A 24036-nucleotide genomic window follows, 5' to 3' on the forward strand; every position below is an offset into this window, starting at 1 on the left:
AATTTATACCATTCCCCGCTCATTCTGGGCTTAGGAGTCCAGTGGGCGGTCTCAGTCAATGATTGGCAGTCTTCCCTGCATGTTTGCACATACAGAGATAGCTGCCAATCACAGAGTCAGACCACCGACTTGACCAACTATGAAACTCGGAATGAACAACATTTTAAGTGCCATTCTGCCCCTCATGATGTCACGCCACGCCTCCTCCATTCATATCTATGGGAGCGGGCGTGATGTGAAGTCACAAGGGGGCGTGGCGTGACATCATGTCTCCGGTCCCGGAAACACCGAGGTTTCCGAGACTGGAGCAGCAGCCTGCATATAATTCGGGTGCTGCACAAAGGGGGTCCCAGCAGTGGGGATAAGATGTTTATGGCCAGAATACCCCTTTAAAGGGGTACTCTGCCCCTAGACATCTTATCCCCTATCCAAAGGATAGGGGATAAGATGTCAGATCGCCGCGGTGCCGCTGCTGGGGATCCCCGGGATCCCCGCTGCGGCACTGCGCTATCATTACAGCACCGAGCGAGTTCGCTCTGCACGTAATGACGCGCAATACAGGGGCCGGAGCATCGTTATGTCACGGCTCCGCCCCTCATGATGTCACGGCCCACCCCTTTCAATACAAGTCTATGGGAGGGGGCGCGGCAGTCGTCACACCCCCTGCCATAGAATGCATTAAGGGGACGGGCCGTGATGTCAAGAGGGGCGGAGCCATGACATCACACGGCTCCGCCCCTGTATCGCCCGTCATTACGCACAGAGCGAACTCGCTCTGTGCTGTAATGATAGCGCAGTGCCGCAGCAGGGATCCCAGGGCTCCCCAGCAGCGGGACCGCGGCGATCTGACATCTTATCCCCTATCCTTTGGATAGGGGATAAGATGTCTAGGGGCGGAGTACCCCCTTAAGTGAATAAAATACAAAACCAACAACCAATCTGCTTAGGTTCTCGTCTGTTTTGTGATGCCTGCAGATAGAGCTTTATATTTAACATGACAGCTCCCCTGTAATATACAATCTATATATTGTGTAATGTGTACTGCCGGGAGGTTGTAGCTGACCTGTACACTCGGTGCCTTGTGGGTTGGTGCTAAAACCGGCAGAGCAGGCGCATCGATAACTGCCCACTGTATTTTCACAGCGCCCATTGGTACAAGGACTTGGTCTTTGTCGACATTCATCCATATCTGTAAAAACAAAGATGGTCACTGAGCTCACGTAGTCCATAGAGTTCTGTGCTATGCTACTTTTTACATATCTAGTTTTGGTGTATGCCATGATCTTCTTCACTATGGACTCTGCTTATGTCACTGTAGACCAACAAAAAATACCCTATTTGTACCGGTTGCCCAGCTTTCTCTATGGTTCACCACTCATTTTGTGGACATGTTTGGTGTAAATATGATAAATGTATCCGTAAAAAGTGTATATTTTTGTCAAATGCTCATGCCCACATGCTGCTCTCCCACCTGTGATTTGATCGATCCTCTCAATGACAAGAATCTTTAAAGGGGTACTCCGGTGGAAACCTTTTTCTAAAAAAAAAAAAAAAAAAAAACTGGTGCCAGAAAGTTAAAACAGATTTATAAATTACTTCTATTAAAATAATCTTAATCCTTTCAGTACTTTTTAGCAGCTGTATGCTACAGAGGAAAATCTTTATGTTTTTTAATTTCTTTTTTGTGTTGTCCACAGTGCTCTCTGCTGACACCTGATGCCCGTATCAGGAACTGTCCAGAGCAGGAGAAAATCCCCATAGCAAACCTATGCTGCTCTGGACAGTTCTTGACACGGACAGAGGTGTCAGCAGAGAGCACTGTGGACAACACAAAAAAGAAATTAAAAAACCAAAGAGTTTACTCTTTAGTATACAGCTGCTAAAAAGTACTAAAAGGATTAAGATTTTTTTAATAGAAGTCATTTACAAATCTGTTTATCTTTCTGTCACCAGTTTATTAAAAATAAAAGTTTTCCACCGGAGGACCCCTTTAATGGAAATGTCTCTTCCTATCTAGCACTGTATACAAATGGCGCACTTCCTGAGTTCTGTTGAAGTTTCATATGGTTATGTATGAGGTATTTCCTGCATAACCTGAATATAATGACAGTTTATTAGGGTCTTCCTGTATACGACACCTGCAGGATCGGCAGCCATTGCTTCATAACCCATCTCTAATATCTTCCAGACACTTCCTGTACCCTGAGGCTTCCTAAATTATTCATTTAATTTGCATTTTCTATTGTATTCTTGCATCTTCTTTTTCTCTATTTTTATTTTCTTATTCATAAAGGTAAAGACTGAATACCAAAAAGGACATTTCATACTCCCCTTCAAAAAGTGCATTCACAAATGACATTTAGCCAAATATAGTGAAATGTAATTGTATGAGGGAGATTCTACAATAGATCTAAAATAGTGATTCCCAGAGTGGGCAATATTGCCCCTGGAAATGGAGTGGAAATGGGGGGGAACTAGTTAACCCCTCCATGACCCAGCAAATTTCTTCCTCTGACTCAAGTTTTTTTCCTCCTAACATTCTAAGGACCCATAACATTTGCGCATTTTGTGCAGCAATCATTTTTAATTCAAAGGATAGGGGATAAAATGTCTGATTGCGGGACCCCCGCAATCTCCGTGCTGGTACCCCAGCATTCAGAACATTCACTTACAGAATGCTGGGTTCAGGTGGCCATGGTTGTAACATCATGCCATGCCTCCTCAATTCATGTCTATGGGAGGGGGCGTGACGAGCGACCCTAGAAGACAAGCTTCTTATAGACATGAATAGAGGGGGCATGGTGTGACATCATGACCACGGCCGCACGAACCCAGTGTTGCCAGCCCGGAGATCGCGGGGGGTCCCAGCGGCCAGACCCCTTCAATCAGACATCTTATCCCCAGGGAAGGAGTAGCCGTATAAAAAGTCCCTGTCATCTAAACAAAGAAGAAGCATTTTATCTTACTGGACACAAATATGATCCTTTCCACGGTTATCAGGCCTCTTTTATTTGGCCACTTTATTACACTCTGTGCAAAGGGACTGTCGACCCCCGCACAAAGCAGTGGTCAACAGTAGTGTTGAGCGGCATAGGCCATATTCGAATTTGCGATATTTCACAAAATATATAGACGAATATTCGTCATATATTCGCTAAATTCACATATTTGCGTTTATTTTCGCATATGCGAAGATTCGCATATGCAAAAATACGCATATGCGAAAATTAGCATAAGCTAAAACTCATATATGCGAAAATTAGCATATGCGAAAAATTACCATATGCGAAAATTAGCATAAGCAAAAATTCGTACGCCAGTCTCACACAGTATTATTAGAGCCTTCTTTACACCACACAAGCTGGATGTGTACTGTGTACTGTGTACTGTGAAAAAAAAAGAAAAAAAAGAATATTCGTAATTGTGAATATATAGTGCTATATTCGCGAATATTCGTGAGCAACACTAGTCAACAGGCCCCCTCCATTTCACGAAGCAGTGGTCAACAGGCCCCCTCCATGTCACGAAGCAGTGGTCAACAGGCCCCCTCCATGTAACTCTATGGGAGAGCCAGAGATACACGAACTCCAGCTCTGGTTCACATGGGGGGGGCATGTGAGCCAACGTTGGGCAGGAGATTGCAGGGAGTCCAAGCGGTCAGACCCCCGAGATCAGGCACTTATCTGCTATCCTTCAGATAGGGGATACATTGTTTAGCACCGCAGTACTCCTTTAAAAGGGCTTATTCAGTCTTTGTGCCTAGATACAGTTCTACTTATGAATGTGTGCCTATGAGATCCAGATTTATAAGGTTCATATATCTACATATTAAAACATAAAAGCAACTGTTTTCTAAATCTTTCTATATTTTATCTCCTTATAACTTCAGTTCTCAAGAAAAGGATTGTGAAACTGTAAAAGAAAAGGCGTCATCATCATGCACATCAGACTTCCAGGCTACAGATGTGGCATAACATTCTTAACGCGAATTGCGTGGGAAGCTGCCAACTACTATATTTCTTGTTGTTTTTTTTTTATTTTATTTTGTTTTTGTATTTTTTCTTCATTTGATTAATGTTTAGCAAATTTTATAGCCGTTAATTGGAAAGAAGAAACCATGAGAATGCGTTTCCTGGAATTTCTGGACACATTGGTTCCAACTACAAAGTCATCTTGTTAATAGGCCGTGTAATGGAGTTTACTGATTGTTCAACAGAGAGCGATGCCAAGGAGTCTATTGCCAAAAACTTGCTAAGTGTTATCATGCATTAAAGGCTCATTCCATGTGAAAGCTAAAACTTTAATTGTGGGTGGAATGAGGGAAGATGCATTTCGAAAAACAAATGTTCTTCATCTTTGGCGTTTTGGTTTATCTCAGCTAATTCCACCCAATATTAATGCTTTAGATTGGCCTGTAATTGGCTTTTAACAGAGATATGGAATCTAATGATGGACACTTAATCCTCTATCCACATAACTCCCTAATACAGATACAACTAAATGAGCAGGTGGGGAGGAAGCTATGCAGATAGGCCATCCAAGGGCTTTTGGACTTGTGCACTGGCTCGCTTGCCATACAAGTGTTAACACTATTGCACCTGCTCCCAATAGCTATTCCTTAAAGGGGTAGTCCAGTGCTGAAAAACGTATCCCCTATCCTAAGGATAGGGGATAAGTTTCAGATAGCAGGGGATCCGACCGCTGGGCCCCCCCCCCACGATCTCCTCGCTGGCCAGATAGCAGGTGTCAACCACCGCACGAAGCGGCAGCTGACACGCCCCCTCAATACATCGCTATGGCAGAGCCGGAGATTGCCGTAGGCAGCGCTCCGGCTCTGCCATAGAGTTGTATTGAGGGGGCGTGTCAGCCGCCACTTCGTGCGGTGGTCAACACGCCTCCTTCCCGTGGGCTGCTGGGGCCCTTTACAGGAGATCGCGGGGGGGGGGGCCTCCTTAGGATAGGAGATAAGTTGTTCAGCACTGGATATCTCCTTTAAGCAAATATTTTGTTTCCCAGTCATGGTTGCCAGTTGATGTTAAAGGGGTAGCTTTTTTAATGTTAACAGTTAATTTCTATAGACCCTTATCCCCTATCCAAAGGCCTATAAGGGAATAAGATGTATGATCGCAGGGGTCCCGCCACTGGGGACCCCTGTGATCTCGGTGCAGCCCCAGCATCCTGTGCCGGGCGCTGCCCCCGAGACGGGGTTGTGACGTCATGGCCATGCCCCCTAGTGACATCATGCCGCGCCCCCTCCATTCATGTCTATGGGAGGGGGCGTACGGCCGTCACACCCCCTCCCATAGACATGAATGGATGGGGCATGGCGTAATGCCATTAAGGGGCGTGGCCATGACATCACGTCCCCATCTCGGAGGCAGCGCCCGGCACAGAATGCCAGGGGCTGCATGGAGATCTCGGGAATCCCCAGCGGCGGGACCCCTGCGATCATACATCTTATGCCCTATCCTTTGTATAGGGGAAGGGATGTATAAAGCCGGAATACCCCTTTGACCCCATATGAATACATACAATAGTGACCTAATTTGACAAAAAAGTGCTGACTGGTACACTGTCAAAAACAAAAAACACAGTTCGGTACACACAGTACAAGGCAATAATATCGACCATAATGTGAACACAACATAAACAGACAAATAACCCAGCCAGAAAAAAAAATACAAACAAGACTCATGCAAAACGTCCCAACGCGTTTCCCACCGGTAGGTGCCAGGATCCTCAGGGGACAACTGGGGAAAGGTCTAGTGTACTACTGCTGGTGCATTTAGACAAAAAATACACCAGAGACACATCACATTCACTAGCAAGAATCAGGTCATAATAGATAATAAAATATGACGGCTCTCAAAGGAGCCACTCACTGTTCCCCATGTCCATGATGTTGGTTAAAGAGCTCCCTAGACTACATGGGCAGCCATGCGTCTGAATTGTAATACTACACATCTACTGTAGGGGAACCTAGCCTCAACTTCCCCCAGCAACATCAATAGTTCAATCAGATCACTGGGCTGACTTCCATTGAAATTTTATTTTTATTTTTATAAAATGGTAATGAGATAAACCCTTTCAGTATTGAATTTGTATATAGAGTTTAAAGGGGCTTTCCAGGAATAGAAAAACACAGCTTATTTCTTTCAAAAACAGCTCCCTGTCTGTCTCCACTTTGGGTGTGGTATTACAACTTGGCTCCATTCACTTCAATATAACTGAGCTGCAGAACCCCACCCAACCTGGAGACAGACAGGGAGAAGTTGTTGTGGAAAATAAAGTAGCTCTGTTTTTCCATTCCTGGATAACCCCTTTAATTAAAGGGATACTCTGGAGAAGAAATTTTTTTTTTTCAAATCAACAGGTGCCAGAAAGTTACACATATGTAAATTACTTTTATTTAAAATCTTAGTCCTTCCACCACTTATCAGCTGCTGTATGCTCCAGAGGAAGTTGTGTATATCTTTCCAGTCTGACCACAGTGCTTTGCTGCCACCTCTGTCCATGTCAGTAACTGTCCAGAGGAGGAGCAAATCCCCGTAGCAAACCTCTCCTGCTCTGGACAGTTCTTGACATGGACAGAGGTGTCAGCAGAGAGCACTGTGGTCTGAGTGTTAAGATCTACACAACTTTCTCTGAAGCATACAGCAGCTGATAAGTAATGGAAGGACTAAGATTTTAAATAAAAGTAGTTTACATGTATATGTATAACTTTCTGGCACCTGTTTCCACCGGAGTACCACTATAGAAAGTGAAGATCACATCAATTTTAAAAATGTCTGCCATGTCACTATGACACATCAGAGGTATTTTTACAACTTTATCTACCCTTTAGAGACAGGCTCATAGGGATGCTATACATAGAAGAAATAATTCAGTACCCACCTATACAATGGGTGCCCTGGGTGCTCAACCAGTATCCATTGTTGCACACACAGGTGTAGCTGCCCGGACGTGGCTCGCAGCGTCCAGGACCACAGATCTGAGGGTTCAGTTCACACAAGTTGGTTTCTGCAATAGACAATAATATGGAGCTTTTATTAAAATGATCACAGTGGATGTATTATTTTTTATTATTTTCCCACACAGTAAAAAAAAAGTAGATTTTAGATCTCCTTGCGTGGAATATACACCACATAAACTCTATATAAAGCTATAAGGAAAATGGTCCCAGGTGCAACAGGACACTTACAGTCCCAATCCAATCAACAGAGGGTACAGTTCCTTTAAGGACGTCACAGAATTTGCACTTTAGTTTAATAATAGACATTCACAATAATAATAACGTGCATGTTTCAAATAATACATTTTCCACAAAACTTGGTTCCTAACATCAGGAGGAGGATTGACACTGCATGTGGTCACATCCAGGACTGTATTCACCTATAGGCACTCGTGGGCCTGTGCTTAGAGAAGCAGTGTTGAGTGGGGCAGTAAAAAAAACAATACAATTAAATAAATACTTTTGATGTAGCTGCTGCCCACATGCTATGGAGGAAAGAAATGATAATTCCCCCTTTGGGTAAATCCACATGGGTGAGAATTTCTGAGAAAGTCCCAGTCGTTCAATATTCAATATTGTGTGGATTTGTGATTGATGTCACCGCTTTCTGCTTATTGTAAGAGAGGTACACCGTGAATCTGCAAAAAAATACACATATAGCACATTTTTATTTTGCATATTTGTGACAAATTTGTATGACAAATATCTCATGCACATGAATTCACCTTAAAGGAGTACTCTGCCCCTAGACATCTTATCCCCTATCCAAAGGATAGGGGATAAGATGTCTGATCGGGTGGGTCCCGCCGGTGGGAACCCCCGCGATCTCTCCTGCTGCACGGAGCGAAGTTCGCTCTGTGCAGCAGATAACACGGGGTGCTGCAGGAGAGATCGCAAAGGTTCCCAGCGGCGGGACCCACCCGATCAGACATCTTATCCCCTATCCTTTGGATAGGAGATAAGATGTCTAGGGGCGGAGTACCCCTTTAACGGAGCGTATTTAGTCTCAGTGCGTAGGGCAGCACAGGCTATAAATATGGTTCTGGTCAAATCCACACAGCCCTCCTTTTAAGTTTAAGTTTTCCATGTTTGCCCTATGCAAAGTCCATGGTGCATCACTCAACACTGCCCGTGCATTAGTAATGGGCGCTCCCTGGGATGCTGGACTCCTGCTCTTGAAGTCCTGAAACCCCATTTTCTGTCAACCACTGACATCCTATGTTTCCAGCAGTGGCCGGACCCACTCAAAAAGGCCTGCCAAACAAAGATGATCAGGGGGAAACAAACAGAATATTAAAGAATTAAACACAATAAAGGTGGAAGGCTCCCCCACCAACCAGGATACCCATGGGTATCTGAAAGGTTACTATGTTTCATCCACGAACTCCAGACAAGTGTCATCTCACCTGATCTATAGAAAAGTGATTCATCCACTCATGGCAGCACAATAAAAGGACACATACCTTGTGGGGGAGACTCCACTCCAGTCTCAACACGTTCCACTTGTGGTGGTGACCGAGTGGGGAGAAGTCTTTGTATAATAATAGGTGACCTGTTAATCTGTATCGGTGTCCTATCTGGGCTTTGTGGTGGAACGCGACCCCGGGTCTGATCGTTCTCCGGTCTTCTCTCTTCCAAACTGAAACGACCTGGAAATGCAAACCCATTAAAGTGTATTTGTCGCCAACAAAAACTTTTTATATAATGTAGATAATACCATTATATATATATATATATATATATATATATATATATTTGTAATATACATTGGTTAAAAAGATATGTATATTTTTGTCCCTGCAGCTATTGCCTGTGTGTCTCTATGAGGAGTCCAAATACAGGAAGTGTGGGTGGACAAGAAGGGCTCTATACACTGAGAGCAAGTAGGGCTCTTGAGGACAAGCAGGGCTCTATACACTGAGAACAAGCAAGGCTCTTGTGGACAAGCAGGACTCTGTACACTGAGAACAAGCAGGGCTCTGTACACTGAGGACAAGCAGGGCTCTGTACACTGAGGACAAGCAGGGCTCTGTACACTGAGGACAAGCAGGACTCTGTACACTGAGGACAAGCAGGGCTCTGTATACTGAGGACAAGCAGGGCTCTGTATACTGAGGACAAGCAGGGCTCTGTACACTGAGGACAAACAGGGCTCTTGAGGACAAGCAGGACTCTGTACACTGAGGACAAGCAGGGCTCTGTACACTGAGGACAAGCAGGGCTCTGTATACTGAGGACAAGCAGTGCTCTGTACACTGAGGACAAACAGGGCTCTTGAGGACAAGCAGGACTCTGTACACTGAGGACAACCAGGACTCTGTACACTGAGGACAAGCAGGGCTCTGTATACTGAGGACAAGCAGGGCTCTGTATACTGAGGACAAGCAGGGCTCTGTACACTGAGGACAAACAGGGCTCTTGAGGACAAGCAGGACTCTGTACACTGAGGACAAGCAGGGCTCTGTACACTGAGGACAAGCAGGGCTCTGTATACTGAGGACAAGCAGTGCTCTGTACACTGAGGACAAACAGGGCTCTTGAGGACAAGCAGGACTCTGTACACTGAGGACAAGCAGGGCTCTGTATACTGAGGACAAGCGGGGCTCTGTACATTGAGGACAAGCAGGGCCCTGTACACTGAGGACAAGCAGCGCTCTGTATACTGAGGACAAGCAGGGCTCTGTACACTGAGGACAAACAGGGCTCTTGAGGACAAGCAGGACTCTGTAACATTGAGGACAAGCAGGGCTCTGTACACTGAGGACAAGCAGGGCTCTGTACACTGAGGACAAACAGGGCTCTGTACACTGAGGACAAACAGGGCTCTGTACACTGAGGACAAACAGGGCTCTGTACACTGAGGACAAACAGGGCTCTGTACACTGAAGACAAGCAGGGCTCTGTACACTGAGGACAAGCAGGGCTCTGTACACTGAGGACAAGCAGGGCTCTGTACACTGAGGACAAGCAGGGCTCTGTACACTGAGGACAAGCAGGGCTCTGTACACTGAGGACAAGCAGGGCTCTGTACACTGAGGACAAGCAGGGCTCTGTACACTGAGGACAAGCAGGGCTCTGTACACTGAAGACAAGCAGGGCCCTGTACACTGAGGACAAGCAGGGCTCTGTACACTGAGAACAAGCAGGGCTCTGTACACTGAGGACAAGCAGGGCTCTGTACACTGAGGACAAGCAGGGTTCTGTACACTGAGGACAAGCAGGGTTCTGTACACTGAGGACAAGCAGGGCTCTGTACACTGAAGACAAGCAGGGCTCTGTACACTGAAGACAAGCAGGGCTCTGTACACTGAAGACAAGCAGGGCTCTGTACACTGAGGACAAGCAGGGCTCTGTACACTGAGTACAAGCAGGGCTCTGTACACTGAGGACAAGCAGGGCTCTGTACACTGAGGACAAGCAGGGCTCTGTACACTGAAGACAAGCAGGGCTCTGTGCAGTGAGGTTCTGTGACATGCTATGGGCTTACACATTAAGGATGATTGACAAGTCAGGAGCCTGCACAGAGGCCTACTTCTCCTGCCTTCACTTCCTATATTTTGACTCCTTATAGAGACACACAGGCAATAGCTGCAGGGACAGCATTTTTTCACCCAAAAATACAAAAATACACACATTTTTTTAACCAATGTATATTACGAATATACATATTATGTTATTATCTACATTATATAAAAAGTTTTGTTGACGACAGGTACAGTTTAGGACTTTTTTTTCAGCGGAGCTATTTACCAAACCAAATTATTGCTAAATATCATAATGTAATGCTAAATTTCATCTACACTATATAAATAGCATGCTATGTTGTGGTGCCTCCGTATCAGGGGAGGTTTGGGGGCATGGATTAGTTGCAGTCATATCAACCCTCATTACTGTATTAGTGTGAATACATAAATGGAAGAAGTGCAGAAATGAACTAGATAAGTACCAGCATGCAGCCCCCTCACAAAAAGGTATCCCTATGGGTTCTCATCTTGCCTCATGGATATTGCATCCCTAGCCCCTTCTCATATGCTGGGTAGAGCTTTATGGGCCCTGAAATAATATTCATCGCATAGTGGGTGTTGTCCAGTATTCCAAAATAAAAGTGTTGGTATGCACCATTGTGCATACTTTTTTTTTTTAATAAAGCATAGTGTCCTATTCTTCCACCTACCATAGGGGTTACATAACCCATTTCCACCACCAAAAACATGCAAACATTATAAATATTTAAAGTCATAAGTGACTGTGTACTTGTAACAGGTCTGTGTGGGGGCGCGGAAGTAGTTGTGGTCAGAATTCTGGATCCAGGCTGACGCAGGACAGGAACTCTTCCCTGATCTTGACCAACAAAGCGATGGTTAATCCTCAAGTCTGAAGCTGAGTAATGGTATCCTGGTCCAGCAGGGCATGTCTCTTTGAATCCATCTAGAAGAACAAATGGAGTTATATTAAAGGATAACATAAAGTCTACAGATTGGAGCAGGATTACAGATGTTGCTGTTGGATTCCTACCTGTGCCAAAGGGAGGACAGCTTTCACATCCTTTGCCCCAAGCTTTCCCTACACGACTGCAGCAACAAATCTGTTTGGTGATATTCCTAAGGATCGGAAGGGAACAACCCCCGTCCCGCAAGATCCTGAAACAGGGACCTTTGGCTTCTGAGATCACATGATGAGCTAAGGTGAAAGCAACAAGTAATCATATACATTATAGAGATTTTATAATGGGGCCGTATATAATGCAAACACCACCTTACAGGACACGGGCCAGCACTGAAGCCGAATACTAGATGTTCACAAGGGTAAAGATTCCACGGTCACCTAAAGAGGCCATACACGTAGACAGCTGTTGGCTGAAGTCATCTCTTCTCATCCCCCATACACTCAGCTCCGGTAGGGAGAGGAGAGAAAGGGGAGAAAGCTGCAGCCAGGCACCTCCCCAAGATGTCTGATCACTCTCCTCCCCAATAGATGCAATTAGGGAAGGACACACATTTTGTGCTTTTTCCTCCAGATTTTTTAGTGGGACCCAGGACCTCCAATTAAAAGTGTAAAAAAAACTTTTGACACGTCACAAAGACATGGCAAAGGGTTTCATCCGTCGAGGTCTCATTACTGAGACCCCCACCAATCAGCAGAACTAGACGGCCTCATAGACTTATGAGATCGCAACATTCCAGGGAGTACAGTGTTTAAAGGGGTACTCCGGCCTAGACATCTTATCCCCTATCCAAATGATAGGGGATAAGAAGTCTAATTGTGGGGGTCCGCTGTGATATCCGGGCCGGCACCGCGGCGTTCTGAACACGGAAGCTTGAGGCTTTCGTGTCGTCACGTCATGCCCCCTCCATTCATGTCTCCCATTTCACTGAGTAAAAGGCACTTTTGACATTTTTATTAGTCTTACTACCACTTTCAATTGTAGGGGGCTCTTGAATTCAGGAAGATGCACACAACAAAAATGTAATATATTCCATCAACAAATTGTTAGCTCACAGATACAGCTGCTCCTTGAGGAGTCGAGAAGATATCCTTCCTTGCACAGACAGGAAAAGCTTCCTCTAGTGTTGGTGCAGTCGCCATTCTGACACAAAGCCGGATCCTTACACTCGTCTATGTCTGCGAAATAAGAAGGTGGAAAAATTACATAAACTTACATAATGAAAACTATTCCAGAAGGAAAAAAAAGCATTTCATTCCAGCTGCACGGTCACTTGGCGTCATCGTAAGACACAAGGCCCTGATGCAGGTTTACGGCTCTTTCTGATTCCAGAGGGGCCGCATGACCCTTAGACCAGATATATATTTGTGGTGTTGGGTGAGGGTAATGTGCAAATTAACCTTTTCGTGATGCCAGGGCACAGTTAACCTAAACACTCTCCGAGGTTGAGCCAGCTTCTCCTGGCAGGCATGGGGCAATAAATACTCAGACGCATCGTTATAGATAACTGGCTTTACTGAGGCAGGATAGATGGTAAAATCCGTTACAGCTCAGATTGGTACAAAGGGAGGTGCAGGGTAAACCATGGAAGTTTATCACCTTGCTGGGACTTGTATAGGGCTGCAGCTAACGATTATTTTAATAATCTATTAGTTGTTGATTATTTCATCGATTAATCGGAAAAAATTTCAAAATGCCAAAAAGGGGTTCAGCTGATTCTAATTGAAAAATTATGTACAATGGCAATATTAAAAGTTTACGCCGGTTGCTGTCATTATTAATGATCCTGTACAGAAACCAGCATAAATTTGATATTGCCGCATGGGTAACTGTCTGAACTATTAAAATAAAATGTTAATGATTCATTAATATTTTAATAGTTCAGACAGTCAGCCATACGGTAGTATCAAATATGTAAAGGAAAAAGTTCTTTTGCTTTTTTGTATAGCAATAGGAAAAGGGGGAGCTAATTTTTATTGGGGGAGCGGTTAATTTTAATTATTTTTTTTTGCTTTTTTTTTTTATATAGCACTGGGGGGTATGTGCAGACTGCAGAGCATTGCTTTTACAGACCCTAGGGTGCAATGCTATGTAGTCTGCACAACCCCCCCCTCCCCCCACGTGTATAGCAGTGTATATGCATTCCTATACAGATGGGGGTATGTGCAGAGCATTGCACCCTTGTTCCCCCCTTTAGGCAGCAGGGCCCCCACTTTAGACAGCAGGGCCACCCCCTTTAGACAGCATGGCCACCCCCTTTAGACAGCAGGGCCACCCCCTTTAGACAGCAGGGCCATCCCACTTTAGACAGCAGGGCCAACCCGCTTTAGACAGCAGGGCTACCCCACTTTAGACCGCAGGGCCACCCCCTTTAGACAGCAGGGCCACCCCACTTTAGACAGCAGGGCCACCCCACTTTAGAACGCAGGGCCACCCCCTTTAGACAGCAGGGCCACCCCACTTTAGACAGCAGGGCCACCCACTTTAGACAGCAGGGCCACCCCACTTTAGACCGCAGGGTAGAAAGATGAGCAGCAGAGAATAGACATGTTCCGGCGCTGCGCTAATTGCGCTAGGAGTAAAGCAGCAGGGACATGTCGGGCGGCGGTGAATGAATGAAGCGGGACATGTCAGCTTCATTCATTCACTGCCGCTGTGGACAACGAATCGGGCGATTATTCGATAACGGGATTCATTGACAGCGAATCCCGTTATCGAATTTAATCGATTTTATCGATCAATCGTTGCAGCTCTAGACTTGTAGTTGATTGTGCTGTGTATGACTGACTTGCTGTATGGCAACTCACGCTGACTTTAGTGACTGACTTGTATGACTGATTTAGATGACTGACTTGGATCCTCGGGACTTTAGTGCTTACCGCTAGGCTTTGACATTTACCTGGGCACAGGGGACTTGCTTTAGAAGATGTGTTGTTGCAGGCCTCCTCAGAACACCTCACACTATCTCTTCAGACTTTCTCCAAGACTGTACCTCAGCTTGAACTGAACTCTGAACTCCTACCACACTATATATGGGGCAGATTTGGAGGATCCCCATTGGGCTGACAAATCACATGGTTTACCTTATGCACACTCCCATAACAACAGGCTTAAAGCAACAGGTACATAGAAAATATTAATACATTAACCATAGCATAACATTGCATTATATTGAGTCCTGAGTAGTGGGGGCCCAAGACGGATACTGAAGGCAACATCTGCCACACAGGATGGGCAGTCTGCTATATTCTGTACTGGGTCATCACATATTGAAATAAACTTACCTATACATGTTCCATTGATTCTTTCAAAACCCTTAGGGCAAGGTGATTGCGGAAGACTTCCCAGTGAAGCATCTCCTGCGGATATATACAAATCATGAGCAAAGTATCTTGAAGTTGTTCTGTTCTGCTAAGCAGTGCCTATGGCCGGGGAAGGTCCATAACTCCTAAGGCACCATATCCTGATAACTATGGAAATGGTAAAAAAGCCAATGAACTGGTGGCCCTGACAATTCTTATTCTGTGCCTTTTTGGTTGAAAAGCAATATGGCTGCTTGTAAAGCTTTCTCATACTTTCTATATAGAAAATGTACCATTCCCCATTGAATAAATAGATGGTTTGCTATTTAGGACACTAGTTTAAAGGGAACCTGTTACATTGAAGGCAGTATGTTTTACAGCACATTCATATACATATTTGTAAGAACATTTTTACCTAAACATCTTCCTTGGGAGTCCAGTGGGCGGTTCTACTCACTGATAAATAATTAACTTTGTATTCACTCTAATACATGAAAGACTTTCAATCACTAATTAGGACCACCCAGTAAACTCCTAAACCCCTACAGAATAAGCAGACATTTAGATGAATCATTTTCAAGTTAGGGCTCATTCACACCATGGTTTGTGCCTCTGAGGAACATATACGTCATTTTTTGGACATAGGGGGAGAATTACCAAACCCAGTGTAGAGGAAGAGTGGTGCAGTTGCCCATAGCAACCAATCAGATCGCTTCTTTCATTTTTCAGAGGCCTTTTTATAAATGAAAGAAGAGATCTGATTGGTTGTTACGGACAACTGCACCAATAGGGTTTTGTCTTGGACTAAAAAGTGCTGCAAATCACGCAAAAACTTGAATACACTCTGAAAATTACCTGAATGTAGTCACTAGCTGACTAGGCTCTGGCCATTGAAATAAATGGGGCCCATGGCTGTCCAAGCATGGATACATCAGCATGCCATTTTGACAGTATTCTGATGTATCTGTGCCTTGGATGCACAATTTGTGGTGTGAACCCGGCCTTTGCCTGAATATTTTCCCATATGATCAAAAAACACAAGTAAGAAAACACACGATAACTGCATGAAGTGTAAACTGACACCAACCCACTTGAGTGTAATGAATTTACCTGGATGACTTCCAGCACTAGCAGCCTGATGAGATGACCAGCTGGAGTGATCAAACACCTGATCCTCAGCTTTAGGGTACGACTTTAATACTTTAACAATGCATTAGTAATATAATTTGTGGCTAAAATATAAGAGATATTAGTCAGCAGCTTTGCCAAACTGCAGCATAACACTGATGGCTGTGACATAGGGACACTAATGACTGTGACACAGGGAGAGATGAGGGGTGCTAATGCTAGGACACATGGAGAGATGAGCGGACACTTATTACTGACACAGGGAGAGATGAGGGGGCACTAATGACTGTGACACAGGGAGAGATAAGGGGACACTAATGACTGTGACACAGGGAGAGATGAGGGGACACTAATGACTGTGACACAGGGAGAGATGAGGGGACACTAATAACTGTGACACAGGGAGAGATGAGGGGACACTAATGACTGTGACACAGGGAGAGATGAGGGGACATTAATGACTGTGACACAGGGGGAGATGAGGGGACACTAATGACTGTGACACAGGGAGAGATGAGGGGACACTAATGACTGTGACACAGGGGGAGATGAGGGCACACTAATGACTGTGACACAGGGAGAGATGAGGGGACACTTCATAGGAAATGTAGGCTGCATTACAGAACCCAAATGATTGTACATTTGTCAACCTAAAAACTGCCTATCCCACACCTGTCACATAGGCAAAAAGGGGTAAGCAAAAGGCATACACAAGAACCTCTACATTATTCTCTGGTAATAGCCTATGCTGCACTATATAAGCAAAACATCCTGGAGTGCCTCTTTAAATCTAACAGTATCTTGTGAAAAAAAAGGTGAATCATATTATTTTTAGTACTTTACGAGAGAACATTTTCCACACATTAGTGTTCTTTTCTTGACATGGGCATGGTACTGCGCCTCCACTTTTTGGAGAGGAAAAATAACTTTATTTGTGAAATAACTGCAACATTTATAAGAAATCATAATGAAATCATAAAAAATAAAAAATAAACTCCCCACAATTCTTATAAACAGTAGACCTGTCCTCTTGCCAAGATTGACTAACAGCGATGCATTAGTAACATAATTTGTGGCCGAGATGATAGATATTAGTCTGCGGCTTTGCCAAAACTGCAGCATAACACTGGGGTCTTTTGTAAGTTATTGGAACGCCGTCGTCCGTGGTGAAGACTTATGAGGGAACGAAGAACTCCTGTGAAGCCAATAAAGTCTCTCCCTCTCTTGTTTTGTAATCACGTTTATCTATCGCAGATGGACGGGATTCTCTGGGTAAGGACAGATGTGCGCTTGGCATGGCTCTCGTAGCACAATGATGTGGGTGGTTTTTGGAAGAGACGAGCTCCCCCTCGAAGGATTGATTACTTTTTGTTTTTTTCATTATTCCCCGCAGCTCGCCTGAGGTAATGAGCGATGTTATCTCCGCGCCAGTTCTACATGTCCCTATCACTTTTCGCTTCGGCACATTTTGTGTTGTTCCAGTTAATCCTTAAGAATGCTCGCATTGTGGCGGTGGAGACATGTTTCACGTCTCGGTCCTGTATCGGGCCTCTACGCTTGGGCTCTGTAAACGCAACGGGGTAGGCCGAGAAGGGAAAGCTGTTTCTAACACGTCTTTGGTTTTTCGAAGGTGTGGGGGAACGTATTTCAGGGTCAGGAACATGTGGTACAAATGTAGAAAGTTGGATCACATCTTTGAATGGCGCCATGTTTAGCTGAAGCGAACTACAATGCTCAGAAGAGAAGGAGTCACATTTAGCTTTTGGAAAGCACATTTTGCTGAAATGGTGTTTGGAGGGCATGTCGCATTTAGGAAGCACCTAGGGTGCCAGAACAGCAAAAAAAAAAAAAAACACATTGCATACTATTTTGGAAACTACACCCCTCAAGGAACGTAACAAGGGGTACAGTGAGCCTTAACACCTCACAGGTATTTCACGACTTTTTCTGAAAGTTGGATGTGTAAATGAAAAAAACAATTTGTTTCACAAAAATGCTGTGTTTGCCCCAAATTTTACATTTTTACAAGGGGTAATAGGAGAAAATGACCACCAAAATTTGTAACCCCATTTCTTCTGAGTATGGAAATACCCCATGTGTGGACGTCAAGGGCTCTGCTGGCAAACTACAATGCTCAGAAGAGGAGGAGCGCCATTGAGCTTTTTGAAAGAGAATTTGTTTGGAATGGAAGTCGGGGGCGATGTGCGTATACAAAGCCCCCGTGGTGCCAGAACAGTCGACCCCCCCCCACATGTGACCCCATTTTGGAAACTACACCCCTCACAGAATTTAATAAGGGGTGCAGTGAGTATTTACACCCCACTGGCGCTGTTCTGGCACTATGGGTGCTTTGTAAACACACGTGGCCTTCAATTCCGGACACATTTTCTCTTCAAAATCCCAATGGCGCTCCTTCTCTTCTGAGCATTGTAGTGTACCCGCAGAGCCCTTTACATCCACATATGGGGTATGTTCTTACTCAAAAGAAATGGGGTTACAAATTGTGGGGGTCTTTTTTCCTATTTTCCCTTGTGAAAATGAAAAATTTAGGGTAACACCAGCATTTTAGCGAAAACATTTTTTTTCTTCTCATTTTCCCATCCAACTATTTTGTCAAGCACCTGTGGGGTGTTTAGGCTCACTATACCCCTTGTTACGTTCCGTGAGGGGTGTAGTTTACAAACTGGGGTCACATGTGGGTATTTATTTTTTTGTGTTTATGGCAGAACCGCTGTAAAATCAGCCACCCCTGTACAAATCACCAATTTAGGCCTCAAATGTACATAGTGCGCTCTCACTTCTGAGCCTTTTTGTGCGTCCGCAGAACATTTTACGGCCACATATGGAGTATTTTCGTACTCAGGAGAAATTGCGTTACAGATTTTGGGGGTCTTTTTTTGCTTTTACTGCTTGTGAAAATAAAAAGTATGGGGCAACACCAGCATGTTAGTTTAAAAAAAAAAAAAAATTACACTAACAGGCTGTGTAGACCCCAACTTTTCCTTTTCATAAGGGGTAAAAAGAAAAAAAAGCCCCCATTGTAGTGCAATTTCTCCCGAGTACGGAAACACCCCATATGTGACCCTAAACTGTTTCCTTGAAATACGACAGGGCTCTGAAGTGAGAGCGCCATGCGCATTTGAGGACTTCATATGGATTGCATAGGGGTGGACATAGGGGTATTCTACGCCAGTGATTCCCAAACAGGGTGCCTCCAGCTGTTGCTAAACTCCCAGCATGCCTGGACAGTCAGTGGCTGTCCAGAAATGCTGGGAGTTGGTGATTTGCAACAGCTGGAGGCTCCGTTTTGGAAACACTGCCGTACAATACATTTTTCATTTTTATTGGGGGGACAGTGTAAGGGGGTGTATATGTAGCGTTTTACTCTTTATTTTGTGTTAGTGTAGTGTAGTGTTTTTAGGGTACATTCACACTGGCGGGCGTTTACAGTGAGTTTACCGCTAGGAGTTTGTGCTGCGGCGAAAAATTTGCCGCAGCCCAAACTTGAAGCAGAAAACTAACTGTAAACCTACCTATGTGAATGTACCCTGTACGTTCACATGGGGGGACAAACCTCCAGCTGTTTCAAAACTACAACTCCCAGCATGTACTGACAGACCGTGCATGCTGGGAGTTGTACTTTCGAAACAGCTGGAGGCACACTGTTTGGAAAACCTTCAATTACCTAACTCAGTATTTTCCAACCAGTGTGCCTCCAGCTTTTGCAAAACTACAACTCCCAGCATCTACTGATCGCCGAAGGGCATGCTGGGAGATGTAGTTATGCAACAGCTGGAGGTACACAACTACAACTCCCAGCATGCCGAGACAGCTGTTTCGGCATGCTGGGATTTGCAGTTTTGCAACAGCTGGAGAGCTATAGTTTAGAGACCACTGCACAGTGATCTCCAAACTGTGGACCTCCAGATGTTGCAAAACTACAAATCCCAGCATGCTCAGACAGCAAACTGCTATGTGGGCATGCTGGGAGTTGTAGTTTCGCAAGATCTGGAGAGCGACAGTATAGAGATCATTGTGCAGTGGTCTCAAACTGTAGCTCTCCAGCTGTTGCAAAACTACAAATCCCAGCATGCCTAAACAGCTCTCTGGGCATGCTGGGAGTTGTAGTTTTGCAACATCTGGAGGGCTACAGTTTAGAGACCACTCTATAGTGGTCTCAGACTGTAGCCCTCCAGATGCTGCTAAGCAACTCACCGGCTTCCGTAGGATCCACGGAGCTGCGTCGCCGTCCTCTTCTTCCGTCGATCGTCGCCCGCTGCCGTCGCCGATGGTTGAGTGGACTTCGGCGCCGGTCCTGTGTTGTTTCCCCGTTCTGCCCCGCCTATTGTGGGTGGGCAGGACAGGGAAACCGAAAGTAAAGCCCCCTGCCCCCGATCTGCTATTGGTCATCGCGTCTTGATGACCAATAGCAGGGATAGGAGGGGTGGCACCCCTGACACCTCACTCCTATCGCTTCAGGGGGATCGTGGGAGTCTTGGACACCCGCGATCCCCCTTCTATTCCGGGTCATCGGGGCACCATAGACCCGAATCGGCGCAAATCGCAAGTGTGAATTCACTTGCGATTTGCGCCGATCGCCGACATGGGGGGGTCTGATGACCCCACTGGGCGTTTGCGCGGGGTGCCTGCTGATCGATATCAGCGCGCGGTGGGGACAGAAATTCCCACGGGCGTATGGATACGTCCTGGGTCCTTAAGTACCAGAAAGCCAGGGCGTATCCATACGCCCTAGGTCCTTAAGGGGTTAAAGGAAAACTGTCAGAAAGTTCACCCACACTAAACTCAATACACTGGGTTATAGCGCGGGTGAACTGGAATCCAACGAGGGGTCACTTACTTAAATATGTCCAATAGGTCCTGAGATAAAATTCAGTGAATTGCGCACAGGGGGCGGGGCTTCGATTTACATATTCATTGTCTGTGAATCCACATCCTAGTGAAGTCACAGACAAGGAATATGTAAATTGAGTGGGAGGAGCCTAGTCCCCTGTGCGCAATTCACAGAATTTAGCAGAGGATCTTCTAGGGGACATCTCAGGACCTACGGGACATATTTAAGTATGTGACCTCTTGTTGGACTCCTGGTCACCCGCACTATAACCCAGTGTATTGGGTGTAGTGTGGGTGAACATGCTGACAGTTCTCCTTTAACACTCACATTTCCTGCCTTCTGCCGCCAGCCGATTGGGGATGTCCCTCGCGGTGCATGTCGGTAGGTACACCCAGGCGGCAGCTTCACTTTCCCATACAGTAACGGAGAAGTGCGAGGAGGAACAAATTGTGATGGTGGTGGATGAAAAATGACGGAGGGCCCGGGTCAGTACTGCCGCCATCGTGGTCCTCCTGATATCGGGTTCTTTTCTCCCACCACCTTCATAGTCTGCCTTACCTGTGTGTGTGTGTTTTTATTCCTAAAAAAGAGAGCCCCCGGAGTGGACAGCATGGGACAGGAGGGGGCTCATGACAAGGGGCATTAGGAAGCGGGAGTTAGGGGAGGTTAAGGAATAGGAGGGGTTGGTGACGTCAGTAGGCTTTAAAAGGGCCGCAGGGACCGCCGCGATAGGGGTGTATTCGCCGTATAAGACGCACCAACTTTTCCCCCCCAGTTTTGGGGAAGAAAAAGTGCGTCTTATACGGCGAAAAATACGATACACAGAAAGGAAGAATCCCCGCAGCACTCACAGATAAAGTGAAAAAGGTATGTAGCTTTATTCCATCACAGACTGGCATTGTTCGGTCACACAGTTGCAACCTTTCTTAAAGGAGTATTCCAGGCAAAAACTTTTTTTATATATATATCAACTGGCTCCGGAAAGTTAAACAGATTTGTAAATTACTTCTATTAAAAAATCTTAATCCTTCCAATAGTTATTAGCTTCTGAAGTTTTCTGTCTAACTGCTCAATGATGATGTCACGTCACGGGAGCTGTGCATGATGGGAAAATATCCCCATAGGAGCTGGACAGCTCCCGGGACGTGAGTCATCAGAAAGCAGTTAGACAGAAAACAGCAACTCAACTTCAGAAGCTAATAACTATTGGAAGGATTAAGATTTTTTAATAGACGTAATTTACAAATCTGTTTAACTTTCCGGAGCCAGTTGATATATAAAAAAAAAGTTTTTGCCTGGAATACCCCTTTAAGCCAGGTTGCAATTGTGTGCCAAAAATGTAGCTATAATATGCATTGTTGATCTTGACAGAAAACTCTAGCCATTCATTATATCTGTTATATTAATGGTGGACACCTCGATGAAAATGGTGGAAACCTCAATGCCGATCAGCTTTCTGATAGCCCACCACATCTATATTATTCTGACACTCTGTACTATTCACCTAAAAACCTAAAAGCCCTTCATATATATCACTATTAAGGTTATATAAAGAAACTATAATTCTGCCTCCATCTACACATCATGCCGATCTAATATGTTTGGGGGTATTATAACTCTTACTCCACATCTGCTTGCAACATGGGATTTATTCTGATGCCATATTTGGAGTCGGGAAGGAATTTTTACCTCTAGTATGAGGGTTTTTTGCCTTCCTCTGGATCAACTCAGTAGGGACTCATTAGGGATATAGATTGAACTTGATGGACTCTGGTCTTTTTTCAACCTTATGAACTATGTAACTATGTAACATACCCAAACTTGGGCAGAAGAGTCTATCAGCAATTTATCACCCTCTAAACCAGACCTGGGCATTGTACGGCCCACGGGCCACATACGGCCCTTCGATTGGCTCTGACGGGCCCGCGCTGACTGTCGGGCTGTACAATGCCCAGGTCTGCACCAGCCTGTGCACTGAGCTCCCATGCGATGACAGGAAGTGCTGACAGGAAGCTGCCTAATCTGGGGGACAACTATGCTGCCTAATCTGGGGGACAACTATGCTGCCTAATCTGGGGGACAACTATGCTGCCTAATCTGGGGGACAACTATGCTGCCTAATCTGGGGGACAACTATGCTGCCTAATCTGGGGGACAACTATGCTGCTAATCTGGGGGACAACTATGCTCCTAATCTAGGGGACAACTATGCTCCTAATCTGGGGGACAACTATACTGCCTAATCTAGGGGACAAATATGCTCCTAATCTGGGGGACAACTATGCTCCTAATCTGGGGGACAACTATGCTGCCTAATCTGGGGGACAACTATGCTCCTAATCTGGGGGACAACTATGCTCCTAATCTGGGGGACAACTATGCTGCCTAATCTGGGGGACAACTATGCTGCCTAATCTGGGGGTAAACTACCCGGCCCTTCCCATTTTTTTAGTTTCTAATGTGGCCCCATGGAAAAAAATAATTGCCCACCCCTGCTCTAAACCATAGAATACTTGTGCACATTCAATTTGGTAGACAGTAAAGTGTATGAGAATTTTAAAGTTTGTTGACATGGTGTAAATTGAGTACAATTTCCTTTGGATTTAACAAGGAAATCCTCATCAAAATCCTTGTGTAAAATCAACATCATCGGAATCTTTATCAAAGTTAGTTCTTGAAGGGGAATTCAAATTTTCAGTGTAAAACTTCCATGTAAAAAATATGATGTGGCATAATCATGGACTACCAAGTGGGCTCAGATTCCAAGTGCCTTTAATGCAGATTTTGAAGTGGTATTGTCACGTCTGGGCAGGGAACGAGAGCACACTATTCTCGCCCACTCTCCTATCCCTGCCTACTTACATACCCGCCCTAGGTGACGGGTCCGTAACCACAGTGACAGTCCCTGCCTAGACAAGAGAGGGAGGTAAACTTTCAAAATAATAAAATACAATAATACAGACACAGGTCAGGGTACAGAAGGGAGTAGACAGACTAACTGATGCCAAACTAACAAACACACACACACACAGTAAGTCAAAGTCCACAATCCGCGTCAAAACCAGGAGTTGTCAAAGTACAAAAACGCTAATACGAGAAGAAGCCAAAGGGTTAAAATGGCAGATATAACAGATACAGTATAAAGCTAGCTAGGAGTACAAACTGAGCTCTTTAGCAGGCAAAGACTGGGAGTAGACTGCCAGCTTTTATAGGTCCAGATCAGGTGCTCACATCAAGGTCAGCTGACCAGTCTCAGCAGACAGGCGTAACCAAAGCAACAAGACCAAACAAAAGCTCT

General features: G+C 45.1%; 1 protein-coding gene and 1 long non-coding RNA gene across 6 annotated transcripts in view; one reads left to right on the forward strand and one right to left on the reverse strand.

Annotated features, from left to right (window-relative positions):
* The window catches only part of LOC130291675 (uncharacterized), a 98431-nt gene extending 93946 nt beyond the window's left edge, over window positions 1-4485 (forward strand). Inside the window, exon 3 of the long non-coding RNA XR_008847994.1 lies at window positions 3890-4485. This is a non-coding gene — a long non-coding RNA (uncharacterized LOC130291675). The remainder of the gene's footprint in view (window positions 1-3889) is intronic.
* LTBP4 (latent transforming growth factor beta binding protein 4) overlaps window positions 1-24036 on the reverse strand; it is a 259011-nt gene that overhangs the window by 51423 nt on the left and 183552 nt on the right. For all 5 annotated transcript variants that reach the window (XM_056540752.1, XM_056540753.1, XM_056540749.1 and 2 more), the window contains 7 exons: window positions 14741-14815; window positions 12512-12634; window positions 11528-11692; window positions 11267-11440; window positions 8476-8661; window positions 6895-7020; window positions 1064-1189 (listed from right to left, as the gene is read on the reverse strand). In XM_056540752.1, coding sequence (XP_056396727.1) covers window positions 1064-1189; window positions 6895-7020; window positions 8476-8661; window positions 11267-11440; window positions 11528-11692; window positions 12512-12634; window positions 14741-14815 — 975 coding nt within the window. The remainder of the gene's footprint in view (window positions 1-1063; window positions 1190-6894; window positions 7021-8475; window positions 8662-11266; window positions 11441-11527; window positions 11693-12511; window positions 12635-14740; window positions 14816-24036) is intronic.

This window comes from Hyla sarda, chromosome 9, assembly GCF_029499605.1.
Source record: "Hyla sarda isolate aHylSar1 chromosome 9, aHylSar1.hap1, whole genome shotgun sequence".
Lineage (NCBI taxonomy): Eukaryota > Metazoa > Chordata > Amphibia > Anura > Hylidae > Hyla > Hyla sarda.